This window comes from Harmonia axyridis, chromosome 2, assembly GCF_914767665.1.
Source record: "Harmonia axyridis chromosome 2, icHarAxyr1.1, whole genome shotgun sequence".
NCBI lineage: Eukaryota > Metazoa > Arthropoda > Insecta > Coleoptera > Coccinellidae > Harmonia > Harmonia axyridis.
This window is the reverse complement of record NC_059502.1, coordinates 17,120,514-17,135,400: the sequence shown is the minus strand read 5'-3', so window position 1 is coordinate 17,135,400 and position 14,887 is coordinate 17,120,514. Positions and strand designations below refer to the sequence as shown.

At 34.1% G+C, this 14,887-nt stretch overlaps 2 protein-coding genes across 2 annotated transcripts in view; both read left to right on the top strand.

The window, feature by feature from the left end:
* The window catches only part of LOC123672912 (sushi, von Willebrand factor type A, EGF and pentraxin domain-containing protein 1), a 46,826-nt gene extending 36,693 nt beyond the window's left edge, over positions 1 to 10,133 (top strand). The window contains exons 8-17 of the mRNA XM_045607246.1: positions 460 to 758; positions 1,794 to 2,028; positions 2,221 to 2,394; positions 2,807 to 2,986; positions 3,157 to 3,396; positions 4,572 to 4,751; positions 6,584 to 6,757; positions 7,204 to 7,380; positions 7,741 to 7,849; positions 9,808 to 10,133. Coding sequence (XP_045463202.1) covers positions 460 to 758; positions 1,794 to 2,028; positions 2,221 to 2,394; positions 2,807 to 2,986; positions 3,157 to 3,396; positions 4,572 to 4,751; positions 6,584 to 6,757; positions 7,204 to 7,380; positions 7,741 to 7,849; positions 9,808 to 10,063 — 2,024 coding nt within the window. The 3' untranslated portion in view covers positions 10,064 to 10,133. The remainder of the gene's footprint in view (positions 1 to 459; positions 759 to 1,793; positions 2,029 to 2,220; positions 2,395 to 2,806; positions 2,987 to 3,156; positions 3,397 to 4,571; positions 4,752 to 6,583; positions 6,758 to 7,203; positions 7,381 to 7,740; positions 7,850 to 9,807) is intronic.
* A 459-nt stretch (positions 10,134 to 10,592) lies between these two features.
* On the top strand, positions 10,593 to 13,980 carry LOC123673474 (WD repeat-containing protein 43). Its single transcript, XM_045607970.1, has 8 exons — positions 10,593 to 10,995; positions 11,078 to 11,316; positions 11,404 to 11,623; positions 11,685 to 11,869; positions 12,132 to 12,303; positions 12,583 to 13,001; positions 13,298 to 13,536; positions 13,745 to 13,980. The coding sequence occupies exons 1-8, from the start codon at positions 10,822 to 10,824 to the stop codon at positions 13,921 to 13,923; spliced, it is 1,827 nt and encodes a 608-aa protein (XP_045463926.1). The 5' UTR covers positions 10,593 to 10,821; the 3' UTR covers positions 13,924 to 13,980.
* The last annotated feature ends 907 nt before the right edge of the window (positions 13,981 to 14,887 follow it).

Genomic DNA, 14,887 nt, shown 5'->3' with positions numbered 1-14,887 from the left:
TAAAGTCATATCCTTAATGCATATTAATAATGATGAAATTTTACTTGCGAGCAAATCCTCCTATTTAGAAGTAAATGGATATGCTTATACTTCTAACTTTTAAAAGGAGCAAGTTCTTTTCCTCCTACTTCTTCTTTTCAGTCACATCCTTCTTTTTTATATATGAATAATTATCCTGATCCAAAATTCATTGTCAGCATTGTTATTGAAGCTATGATGCAGGATGCAGGTATAATAAAAATAGTATACATATGAGTGTCTTTAAAGCAGTTGCTATGTTGAGGGCATTACTATCATGAAAGTGGCAAAAATATGTTGCTCAGGTGTTCAATTTATATATGATATTAACGTCTGTTGGGAAGACGATTCTCGCTTTGCACTTATGATGTTTGAAACCTTAGTCAATTATTGTTTCAATTTTTTATTGAATATGGAAAACTATAGTAAGACTCCTTCCAGATGTGAATTGTGGTGCCCTACCTGATATAGAAAATGGCTTCGTGACTTTAAAAGAAAGCCGAACAACATTCGGTGCACAGGCAGTATATACTTGCAGGGACAACTACACATTGGTAGGCAACAAAATGAGAGAGTGTGACGAGAATGAAATATGGTCAGAGTCAACACCAAAGTGTCTGTACACTTGGTGCGACGATCCACCTAAAATTGAAGGTGGAGTGGTTAAGGTTCTGGGAAAGAAAGCTGGAGATGTAGTCGTTTATTCTTGTGAACCTGGATTCCTGTTAGTGGGAAAGTCTGTGAGTATTATATTAATAATAGTATATTGTTGAATTAGTAGTGGAAATGAGAATTTTTGTGTTGAGAATAAATACCTACTGCAGAAAAAGCAGAACTGTACATAGAGACCTTATGTTTTCTAGAGGTTCGAAATGTCTTCCTTATGTCTCTTGTTTCATTTTTACCACTTCCTTCTGTGGTTGCTTCGGGGAAAACTTTTCGTCGTATGAAGTTATTTTGCTTTGCATAGAGGTACTGTTTTGTCAATCTTTCTGACCTATACTTTTCATATTCTGCTTATATAATTGTTTTTATGTCCTTATCCGTTCCAATAAACTTTCTGCATGATCTCTACTTGATGACTTCAGGTCATCTCTTATTTGCTGATTGCTGACTAGCCATCGAAGTCCTATGACATGTCAAATTATTTTATTGAGTAAACTTTGTAATCTTCTTGTTAGTTTTTCACATTGTGCTATTTTCTTTCTGCATATTTTGTTGGTTATATGAACCTGCTTTATTTCCTTTACATTTATCTCCAATTGTTCGGTGAAACTCAGGCTTCGTTTCAATAACTCACCACGGTATTTGGCTTCTTTTTTTATATCTCTTCTACTTATTCTTCCTTGTTGTCGATCCAGTTTTTTTTTTCTGTTCGTTTCTAAACGTTCTATTTGATGCAAGTATACTACATCCTTCATTTTCTTTAGGAATGCAAGTTTTTCATTTTGTGATCCCTAATGTCCCTTCTTGTAGAAGGCGTTTTCCATATCTGAAAATCGGACGCTTCCATATATCATTTTTTCTATTGCCTCACTCGGTGATTGTAATGAGCATATTGTCTTGCAGTTCGCTGATCTTTCTTGTTTTTCCTGATATCCCATTTCATTATGGTATCTGCTATCTATCTGGAAAATGTACGGTAGACAGTGTGGCTTTGTTATTTCTTCTGTTGTTTCTTCCAAGAGTTCCATTGTATCTGGTTAATAACTCCTTCTGCTCCCGATAATTCTATTCTTATTCTTACCCATATTTTATGTTATAATTCATTTCAGACCCTCAGCTGTGAGTTTGGAGGAAAATGGATTGGTAAAACACCTTCCTGTAGATATATCGATTGTGGCCCTCCTCCAAGAATCCAGAGAGGATCATACCAACTACTGAACGAAACTACTTTTTTGGACAGTTTGATCGAGTACACCTGCGATGCCGACTACTGGATTGACGGAGAGAAATTCCAGCGATGTACAAGTGAGGGTAAATGGTCATCAGACACACCTTCATGTGAATGTGAGTACCAATTTCATATATGTGATATTCTTGTGTAACGATGATCCATACCTACTCATTCTTCCTTCTCTAGAAATGAAGAAAGTGCAAATTTAATGTTTCGAATCGATTCATTATTTTCTTTCCGGTTTTGAAACATATGGGCATAACATTTATGACATCTAAAATATTCAATTTGTTCTCTTTTTCCAGTGATAACATGTGCAGAACCTGATGTGCCTCCAGGAAGCTTTGTAGTGGGGTATGACTTCAATGTGAATTCAGCTATCGAGTACCATTGTGAACCTGGACATGTTCTGAAAGGAAAACCTACACTCACTTGTTTGAGATCAGGGGAATGGTCTGGGGCAATTCCGATATGTGAATGTGAGTTAAGCCAATTTATAACTGAAATGGAAAGAGGCTCCAAAATTTTCACTAAGGTTTATTATTTCATCTGTTAACACAAAATTTCTGGTTATTTTTGAAAAAACAAATATACTGAATATTAATACAAAAAAAATGAATGGATACGTAGACGCGAGATTCGAACCCGGGTTGATTTTGAGTAAAATCAAAAAAATGCAAAACTAAGTATAAGCACCAGGAGGTTGCGGTGGGAAAGATTAAATTAATTAATTCATTACCATCAAGGCAATTTCATAAGTAGGTATGAACAAGCTTAAACTAGTTAAACATTTCTGTTTGGTGTTGCCAGGATATACATAAAGTTTAAAATTTAAACTTTACTGAATTTCTCCTCATTTTTCATCTGATCTCATTTCTTCTCAATTTACAGTTATCGATTGTGGCCAAGTACCTCCACTGATTCACGGAGAAGTTATACATACGAACAAATCAACGTACCTTTTTAGCGAAATCACTTACAAATGTTCCAAAGGGTACCGACTAATTGGGCCATCGAAACGAATATGCACGGAAAGTAAGCAGTGGAGTGAGTCAATGCCAAAATGTGAAGGTAAGCAGTCGTAAGTAAAAACAATTTTTATTGTATATATGAAGAGTGTCTTCTTAATGTGTATAGCAAAACAACTCTGTTAGTTATGAGAGAAAATGGCGGTTGAAAAGCTCCGTATTATAAAACACTTCTTATGAATCTCGATAAGAAATTACTAACCATTTTTTCAGAAATACGTTGTCCTGAGCCCATATTGGCTGATCATAGTATACTATCAGTTACCAATAACGATAGGATGTACGGAAGAACCTTGATCAAGACGTCAGAATCAAACAGCGCTTCCGTTGCAACTTACAAAGTGTCAGCTTTGGTGAAGTACAGATGTGAAAGAGGATACAAAATTGTCGGTGAATCTTTAAGTACGTGTGAAGAGACAGGACAGTGGAGTGGGCAGGTTCCAGAGTGTACATGTAAGTAAAGGGTGTTTTTTTTAGAGCTATAGAACTTTAAATTGCAATAAAACAACGATGGATTATTCGATTGACATGAATTTTGTTTATCCGCAAGATAATCTTGTGGCATTACATTTAAAATATGATTTCTGGCATATGACCACCACGGCTGGCTCGGATGTAGTCCAATCTGGACGTCCAATTTTCGATGAATTTTTCCAACATTTGTGGCCGTATATCAGCAATAACAAGGCGAATTTTGTTTATCTTCCAAATGGTCAAGGGTTTGTGGCTTATCTGCATAGACCAATGACTTTACATAGCTAGACTTTACAGAAAGTAGTCTAGCGGTGTTAAATCACAAGATCTTGGAGGCCAATTCACAGGTCCAAAACGTGAAATTAGGCGGTCACCAAACGTGTCTTTCAATAAATCGATTGTGGCACGAGCTGTGTAACATGTTGCGCCGTCTTGTTGGAACCACAGCTCCTGGACATCATGGTTGTTCAATTCAAGAATGAAAAAGTTAGTAATCATGGCTCTTTACCGATCACCATTGACTGTAACGTTCTGGCCATCATCGTTTTTTGAAGAAGTACGGACCAATGATTCCACCAGCCCATAAAGCGCACCAAACAGTCAGTTTTTCTGGATGTAACGGTGTTTCGACATACACTTGAGAATTAGCTTCACCCCAAATGCGGCAGTTTTGTTTGTTGACGTAGCCATTCAACCAGAAGTGCGCTTCATCGCTAAACAAAATAAAATGGACGTAGTGCGCAATACGTTTTCTGCACAGAACCATTATTTGCGAAATAAAATTGCACCATTTGCAAGCGTTGTTTAGGCGTGAGTCTATTCATGATGAATTGCCAAACCAAACTGAGAATAAATCACTCGACAGCTGTTAAATCGGTCGCCATCTTGAACAGTAATGCCAACTTAAAGTTATATACCTCGAAAAAAAACAACCGTTATAAGTAAAGAATTAATGTACGGCTTCTGCCATTTAGAAAATGATTATGAAATAATATACTGCTCTGGAAATTTCCACAGTAATGTATCACTTTATTAGCAGTTAAAATAGGACTTTTGTGGTTGACAGACACATTTCATAGTGAAAACCCTCTGCCAATTTGCTGCTTATTCCAATGTCCTCAAAATCAATATAATGTTTACAATATCTTTTTCAGATGTGGATTGTGGGGAACCAGAAGCAGTGAATCATGGAAAAGTGATTTTAACTTCAAACGCAACTTATTATGGAGCAATTGCCCTCTACTCGTGTGACACGAATTTTGAATTGGATGGAGTATCAAGGAGAATTTGTTTAGAAAACGCCACATGGAGTCTTCAGCCGCCTATTTGTAGAGGTGAGAATGAATAGATCATGATGGAAGTTGATATCATTTGTAAATTTTCATGTTTACTTCAATTTTCGCTTTCGTTTCTATGGAAATTTGAGCATTTTAATATATTCACTTATTCGGATTCGGTGTTTTCACGTTTTTGAGTAAACATGTTGCAGATCGATTTACAGGGTCATTTATCAAACAATACATCCAACAGGCCAAAGCTCAATAATAATGGGCAAAAAAAAATCACGCCAATAACAAAATCATGAAAAGAAAAACTTCAATGGTAATAAAAATAACAGACCAACTATGCAAGTTAATTTCCAATTGTACGTTCAACTGAATTCCTGAATTGTCAGAATGAGAGCAAAAAATATACCTACATTTCCTTGGCAATTATAATTTTTGAACATTGCGGTCAGCGGACATGAAAAAAATGTGTATTCCGTAGAAAACCTTGATACCAGACCTGGAATATCAAATTGCAGTGATGATAGCAAAGCGTATTATATCTTATGAAGAAATAGTTATTTATAATACAAGTGCAGAAGGCATTGATATTCTTCCACGAGTTCAAAATTCAAAAACGAGCCACGAAGTGGCGAGTTTTGGAATGAACGAGTGGTAGAATGAGCCTTCTGTACGAGTATTATACATTATTTTCTCTAACTCATTGCATTTTCATTGAAATTAATGAAATATTTCCATAAATATAATTTAGTGCTTTTTGCATTGAAAAATGTTGGTTGGCAGAACTGATTTTCTTCAAGGCAAATTGATGAATTGACAGATAAAGCCGTGGCGGAAAGTTCGGAGTGCCAACATAGAATAATAAAATATAACCATGAAAACTGTGCGTTTCTGATATATTCTCGCACGATTCTGTTCTACAAGATGTGGAAGAATGAACGGAATAACCACAGAATTAGAGAAAATTCATTTATTTCAAGAACCTTTCTGAGCGAAGCGAATCCAAACCCGTTTAGAAGATATTTATGAATCATAATTGTAATTTCAAACACGATAATCACCAAGTTTTTTCAGAAAGAGGGATTTGAGACTTTTTTGTACTTTTTCAATATATCTATCTATGTACTTTCAGTCGCAAGGATTCCATACTGTATTGAAATATATAATAATTGCTTTTTACAAATTCATGGTGTGAAGATAAAATCGCTTCAAACTCGGAAAAATCCATACAATATCGAATTAAGAGCCTAGAACTTTCATAGCAGCAACTGTTATATCTCTCATTGAATAGCAGTCCATGCTCGTCACTACTGTATCATGAAGCTGATAATCGAAAACAAATGGTTCCACATTTCTTTAAAATTTCATGGTTTTACATTCACTTAAATTTAAAAGCAATACATTCTCGGCACACCAGCCACATAGCCTAAAGAGATCATTCTGCATATTCAAGCATTCGGATAAGATCTTTATTTCTTCGTCAATTTTCAAATCGTATGCAAGAAGCAGTTCCTGAGATCTAATATAGAAACATAAAAGGTACCAAAATACACCCCTGTGGAACTCCGGTGGTCGCAGCGAACTATCATTCTCCATCTTATTGAAAAAATAAAGCGCCACTTACATATGAAAAGAAAATTTCTCGTTACCATGAAAATACGTCCATTTTATTTAAAAAACACACAGGGGAAAGTGATCCTAGCTCTCGTTGTCTGAATTATTTTGAACAAGATCTTCTTGGTACCTATTCCTATAATTTCTTTTTTTTGCGAAGCAGAGCTTTCAGGCCTCGAACATTCCATGAAATCGTATGTCGAAATGATATTATTTACATAAAAATTCATAATCCATAGATAAATATGTTTTTTTTTTATTTTCAGAAATACAATGCAAAATGCCAGAAGTCCATAACGGAGCACTATTTACAGTCGATACCTACAGTGCAGGAGGAACTATGCAATACAGTTGTCCAAGAGGTCATAATATGCAAGGCAATGCTACCAGACACTGTCTATCCACCGGTAAATGGAGTGGTAGAGCACCGCTATGTGTTCGTAAGTTCATTTTCTCTATTGAAGCAGACACTTCTTTATATAGGACGGAATTCCACAAGTTCAGTTAAGCAAGTTCTTCCTCTAATAGGATCTCTTATTTCTGAGTTCCCATTGCTGAACAACTGCCACCATAGTGTCCTTTTCTTAGCCCACACAAGGATTCAGATCCAGCCAGTTCAACCCTTGATACCTCTTTTGCAAGTTTATTTTGTAATCTTTACCTTCAATGCCTCTAGAAAATTCACTTGAAAAAACATATATACAATAAAAAAATATCTACCGACCATCATGACAGAATATTATCAACCTTGACTTCAATAAAACAAATGCCGATTTCCAAACCTCAAACCCATCTTGGGTACTGATCGATATGAATATAAAATAAAATGATCCCACATCAATCTCAAAAAATCCCGGTGGTATAATTCCTTTTTTGCTTTTTCCAGCTGTTGAATGTGTCGAACCTAAGAAACTAGATAATGGACATGTGATAGTAACGAATGGAACTATTTATAACAGTGCGATCGAATACCACTGTATACCTGGGTTCAAAAGAGCAGGACCATATCTCAGAAAATGTTTGGAAACCGGAAATTGGTCTGGAGAAGAACCAAGATGTGAAGGTGAGTAGTAATGTTGATAGGTTAAAAGAATAATAAGCATTTATCATGCCTTTGTATTTTTGAGGATTAAAACTGATGTTTGAATTTTTTCTCAAGCTTTATCAACTTCATTATTCTTATTTCTGCACGTAGGTAGATCTATCTAGTCGTTTTTGAATTTATTCTCCTAATAGTTGAAATGACTATGAAGCTGGGTATTAACCAAGCCATCACCAGATTTCAATTCTTTACAGTTCCATACTTCACTTTCTTTCATATATTAGACAGATAGCATATCTTAATTCAACGGTTGTCGGGTATAATATTTGAATTTATTTTTATTGCAACATAGGTACTAACAATTCGACTTTTTTGTTTCAGTTGCCATTGAGGAACCACAAGAGAGCTCAAATTTGGGTCAGAACATGGGTATAGGAGCAAGCGTTGTTGTGATACTTTTAATATTATTAGGATTAATTTATTTGAAACTGTAAGTATATCAAATTGAAGGATATCAATTCCATCAAATGAAGGAGAAAATCGATTTCACTTTCTTTAATTTCTCGAGAAAATAATTTTTCTCAACTCCAGCAATGGTTTATTCTGCTTCAAACGAAAAATGAGTACGATAATTTCCGAACAAATAGAGCTAGAGATTTGAAAATTTTCAGGTTAGGTTCGGTTCGGACATGGTCGTTCGAATTGTTTTTTTTCTGTTCATTACAAAACTGTAGATTCGATCGAGATTAAATTTTTCATTTGAATTTTGAAATCTTCGTGTAAAATTTCAAGCTGATAACATAGCAGAACCATACAAAATTGAAATAATATGATTTATTCATAATTTTTCCGTGAATACAGATTCGACCATACTGAAACTTTGCGTGTATAAATAGAATAACCAATTCAAGCTTCATGCGAAATTTAGTGGGAGAGTCAGTCAAGCAGAATACAGAACTGACATAAGGCGAGAGCTTTTGAGCACTCTTTCATTCTGTACGAATGTACGAATGTGCGCTCTGAAGATCCTAACTTATCGTCAGTGGTTTCCTAATTTTTTTTTCAGTTTCCATCAGAATTCACTAAAAATTCTATAGTTTGACCTATATTGTCGAAAACTCAGAGTAATTAACATAGATAGAGGGAGCATATCGTCGGCTAAGAGTGTAAATCTGCTAAGTCCATTTTGAACAATTTCACAGGAGACCAAAAAAACCGTACAGTACAGTGTTATAATAATAATAATAAGAGAGTTTATTCATGAAAATATATTCAATAAACTCTATTGAATGTATTTTCATGAATAAACTCTCTTATTATTATTATTATAACACTGTACTGTACGGTTTTTTTGGTCTCCTGTGAAATTGTTCAAAATGGACTTAGCAGATTTACACTCTTAGCCGACGATATGTCATTTTCAGTAAGCAAATTTTGTCCCCAACATGAACTATCAAATTTGACATGAAGGGCGCGGAAATGAAAACATATTCTAATACGATATTTCATTCAACTCGCAAGTTTCCCAACAAAGAACGCACTTCTTATGTCCCATAGTGAATCAAAGTTTCATATCAACTCGAAATATATTGAAATGAATACCTAAATATATCAGAAATTCAGAAAACAAACTTCAAGCGCGCCAAACGACGTGAAACAACGAATGACACTTGGGGAGCAAAAGTTGCCAAACCTTGGATTTCAGCAGGTAGATACAGAAAATAATATATATTCCGCATATTATAAATTCGACAATTAGGAAAAATATCAGATTCCAAATATTCAAATTTGCATATTTATCACTCAAATAAATATATTTTTTCGGCAACCGTCCGGGAAGTGCTCACTTACGGACGCTTTTTCTCTGAGAAAGTAGCATTTCCCGGCCTAGTCCGGAAAGTACGTACTTCCCGGACTAGTCCGGAAAAGAATCATAGAATCCATAGCAACCGAGATAACGGCTGACAGTTCATATGAAATTAGTTGTCAAAAATTTGCAAGTTTTTTTATCGCAATCGCAATAAAATATGAAAAGCAGCAGCGATAGTGTTATTTCACATGGTTGCCGAAAAAATATTGTACGCAACACGCCCGAAAATGTTTTTTTTGGACTCACAGACTTCCAGGACTCGCTTACGCTCGTCCTGGAATTTTGTCTATTCGTCCAAAAAACCCTATTTTCCGGACTTGTTACGTAAATTACTATTATTCGATAATAAGGATATAGTAAAATTGTTGATTTGAAAATATATCACAATCCGACAACGTAATCTAACCATGTTGGGGACATTTATAAATTGCGTATACTCCCTCTATCTATGTTTATAACTCTACGGTCGAAAACAATGAACGCCCAAAATACGATTCAATTAAATTGATTTTATAATAAAAAATATATAACAAGGTTGTGCAACTACCGTTAAAGCTAATTAATGATTCTCCTTTCAGGAAAACTCCAGTTCCTGTGAAAAACACCGACAACATACAGAGTGCCGAGATGAAAGACGACAGGAGCGCTTCGGTGGTGAGTTACTCAACCTTCAGCGACAGGAATGGTTACAGAATGCCATCGTCGATCTACTCGAATGTAGACGAAGAAAATATGTATAATTCCCCATATGAAGAAACCGGAGGAGAGAGCGAAACTTATGAACCTGAACCTGTTGGCAATGCCATCACCATCAATGGTGTTTCCGTGCGATGAATTCAACCAAAAAATTGTAATTATTTTGTGTACATTGTATGTATTGTAAAATAAATCTATTTTAGGTATACGTTTTTGACTATTCCTTCATCGTTTAAGATTCTACTTGCGATTTTTGTAGTATCAACCATTTTGGACTCAACTAGATTAGGGAGATTGGCCAAACTTCAGTAGTTTGCCACATTTTCTACGTCACTCACATCAAATTTCGTTGGCGATTCCATACATTAAAGTAAAATGATTATTGGTTCATTTCATGTGAAAATTTTCGTTTTTCGTCTTTGCGAGGATTCTGATATTTTATATTTCGGAAATCTTGGGGCATGTAATTATCCCCAGTAACCCCATATTTCTACGCCCTTGGATTATTCATAAATTACAATGAACTCACCTTCTATTACATTCCTATTATTTCGAGTTGCTTCGAAATATAGAAAATATACTGTTGAAACTGAGAGAGAAAAATATTTTCATTGTTCATATTTATTCCTGAATAAATATCATATATAACCCCGAAATACATCTTTCTAAATCATTTATAATGATCTTCCCTACATATGAGAATAAATTTCGTAGAGAGCACAGCCTACCCTTGAATCGGAAATTGACTAAGACCACTGTAAAAAGTAAACTGTTTATCGATGTCTATGACATGTTGCCGGTTACTAATATTAATTCTATGATGAATATTTCAAATTTTAAGGTTAATAAACCAGAATATGTGAGATACATGAAATAAGTGAAATTTAAATAGAAAAATGACTTCTCAGTTCGATTCAGAAGGCAGGTACTTCGCCAAAATAAATGAAGATGGTATTCTAAAAATTTGGGACACAGCGAGTAATTCATTGGAGCAAGAATATGTGCCAGATATTCACTTAGCATCTCCATGCACATGTTTACAGTTTGTTGAATGTTTTCAGAACTTTAAGGTGAGTTTACTCAATAAAATTAAGTAACAATATCCATTGAAATCATTCAATTAAAATTTTTATGTCTTATTGTATATTTCAGAATGAATCGCCAAAACATAAAAGAAGGAAAACTACTGATTCTTCTACTGAAATAGTTATTGGAACAACGTCAGGAAAATTACTTATTTATTCAATTTCCAAGGGTGGAATCAAATGCACTATCGATGGCAGCATCAGCTTACCAGTTAGTTGCTTATCACCAAATTATAGAGAAATAGTCTATTCTGGATTGGATCAAAATGTAGTTGCCTGGAATATTCAAAATCGTACTGTTTTGAGGTGAACAATTGTTATAAATTTCAATTCAATTTTTCCTTGAATTATTTCATTTTCACAATTCCTAAATGTGTTAATTGTCTATTTTAGTGAATGGAAAGCTGGAAGTGACATAATAACCGCTATCGTTGCAGTTCCTAAATCTAATAGGTTGCTAACAGCCTCAAAGAGTATAAAATTGTGGAATTTGGAAAATCACACTCTTCTGAAAACTTTCTTAGGACATTCATCAAATGTAAATTTTTTACATTCAATACCTAATAACGGTTTTATAAATACTGAATCAAAGTATGTGATAAGTGGGTCGAAGGTGAGTTAATTTTTGTGTAATTTTTTTAGATTCTCAATTGTATTATATGTATATGTTTCAGAGTGATCGGCTATTGAACTGCTGGAATATAAGTGATGAAGTTGAAGGAGTGCATACAACTGCTACCTTGCTTTTGGATGATTATGTTACAAGTATTTCATTATCTGCAAATGAAGATGGTTCCACCAAACTTTCTGCAGCTTTGGCAAATGGGAGATTACACTTATTTCAAGTTACCCTCAATGGGTAAGTACATATTTACAGCAATTCTATACCCTTATTTGAAGTTTTTTCCCCCCTTCGAAGTGGGTATCAAATAATAATTTCCATATATTTATTTGTAACATTAAGTAAAATACATGATAAGTTGTGCAGATAATTAATTGTTTATCATATTGATGTTAATATTTCTGTGTTACTTGACGTGTTTTCCTTTCATTGTGTGTATATGTGTATGCTTGCAATAATTGTGGAAATGAATAAATTATTAATAAATGTCTTTTTGCAGTGAATGTACTAAACCTCTCAAGCCAAAATCTACAATCATGGTTGTAGCCGATAACAACCAGAAAAAAGATGCTCCAATTTATGATATAACAATTGTGTCTAGTCATCTACAGAAAGAGAATTCTCTATTAATAGCACATGGTAGCAGCGTAATTCTTAAATTTGAACGAATTGTGAGTACAATTTTTTTTAATTTCATGCTTTAATGTTCAAATTACAGAAGTTACATAAAAAGCAAATTAAATCACTTCTCCACTACAAAGACATTTTTACATAAATGTATTAATATGAGTTCTATTATATTTTTATATTTTATGTTGAAGCAATTATTGTCTTCTTGGGCTTGGGAAAAATTTGATTGCTCAATCCTATCTATATGTTTTTCAATGGAGAGAAATATTAATATTATGCTCTAAGTATGTTATTATTTTAATAATATTTTCTGTTTTCAGGAACCTAATAACAAAAAAACGATGTGTCTCATTAGGGAGCATCCACATACACAAAAACAGAATGATATTCAAACAGACAAAGTAATTAATCCACTTGTTGGAAATAATGCTACCTATCTGACCCCATTCACCAATATTGCCAGTGTCACAAAAAGAAAATTAAGTACCACTCCAGGGCTTTCCTTCCTCAAAAGGCTTGAAAATTTATCCAATCAAAAAGAGGAATCTGCACCTAGAAGTAATAATATGGCCCATTTGTTGTTACAAGGTTTAAGAAGCAAAGATAAAAATATAATAAGGACAGTACTGCTTTCAACCAACAAACCGGTAGTCAGAAACACGATAAGAAGGCTTCCAATAAATGTCATTTGTGAATTAATAAAGCAATTGGAAATTTTGATTCAAGGAACTGACAATCAGTAAGTATTCAGAATTCAAACATACCAAGTCAGTAAAAAGCATAGTGGAGCCATGGCCATTTTTACTTGATGAAACAAAAGCAGTTTGGTTAGAGGTTCATGTTAATTTTTGAACCAGAGTCCATACTTTTCTAGCTACACCAATGCCAATTATTTGTCACTCAATTCAAATCATTATTTTGTTTTTTGATTACTAATTCTGTTCCGATGAATTAAAACATTCCTATTTTGTTTCTTCACATTTAAAAGTTTACATTTTTTATATTGCAACAAGTTAATGAGTAAATTATTTTCAGAACTCGAGCTGCTACTGTATGGTTGGAAATATTATTGGATGAGCATTCAACTCTTCTAAATTCAAACTCAGACCTTCCAGTGATTATGGGTCCCATAAGAAGTTACATAAAAAGTCGATTACTTTCGCGAAATTATAATATAAAAAAACGGCTAGGCTTGGTATTTTCGCAACAACTTACAACTCCTTCAAATAAAGAAGAGGAGAGTGAAGACGAGGCTCTTATTTTCAATGATAGAGGTAAGAACAAATTTTCTCACTAACCATATATGAAACAAAATATCACCTTAAAAATATATTTTTCCAAAAGTAGTACCCTACTTCATTGCCTTGAATTGAGCTTAATTATCTTCATTATCTAAATTGCAAAATTTTTATTGATTGAACCGCTGCAAATTTTTAATATTTAAAGTTATTAAGTTTCGTCATGTATCGTTTTGTATTCTAGATTCCGATTCTAGTAGTGATGATCAAGAGGAGATGGAAGAAGATGATGAAGATTCCCAGGACATCGGTGAAGAAGAAGAAGATGAAGATTCCCAGGACATCGGAGAAGAGGAAGATGAAGATTCCCAGGACATCAATGAAGAAGAATGTGATTCAGATATGAGTACAGAATCAGTGTAATAACTATGTGAAGAAGCTAATACTTTGTACATAAGTAAATATAAGTTTTTATTGATATTTATAAATTTTATTTTTTTCACATTGAAACATGAATTTATATCTTAGTGAATAGAATGCCCGAGGGAGCTAGCCGGTATATTAATCTTGAGTAACTGTACAGGGTGTTCAAATAAGCGAGGTAAGCGGCTATAAATCAGGATCCACTCATTGTAGAGACTTGCGGAAAAAATTTTTACTACTGAAGTGTACAGGAAAACACCGGAATTGTTTCAAAGTTCATACCTCTACCGCTAGGGGGCGTAATAGCGTCGAGAAGAAAAATGAATTTTACTCAAAAATGTTAAATATCAAGTTGATGGAAAAATATCATCGCTGTAATCCTGGAAAATTGGGTATCTTTTTGAATAATCACTTTCGATTTTACGACATCAAATAAGAGTAGGGGAAGGGGAGAAACCTGACTGATTAAAATGTCTGTAACTTCAGTTTGGCTGAACATTTTTGAGCAAATTAGATCTCGTGTGAGAGATAACATCTTGTTGATTAAGGAAAAAATACTCATGATGAATTTGTTTTTGCTGCTTCGGATAGGAGGAGCTAAGTCAAAAGTTCGTTTTTCTGTTCATTTTTCCTCGAAATTTCGAATGTAATGATAGGATTAAGAAACATAAATTTCATTGAATTTGCATGAAGAAACCAGAAGGTAGAAAAGGGATAGATTCAGGCGTTCTGGAGTTATAACCGAAAGAAAAGGCTAAATGCCTCATTCCTCATTTATTCATCCTTGTTATGTGCAATGTATCTACACGTCTTGTATGTAATTATTAACATTATGCTGATGAGATTCAAGTCCCTTGTTCTAGAAAAACGTTTATAAAGAAACCTCTGATAAAATTAGCCATTTTTTGTACACAAACCTAAAACTCTGCTTTGCGATTCAAATGTATTATCATTGTGGGTTAGT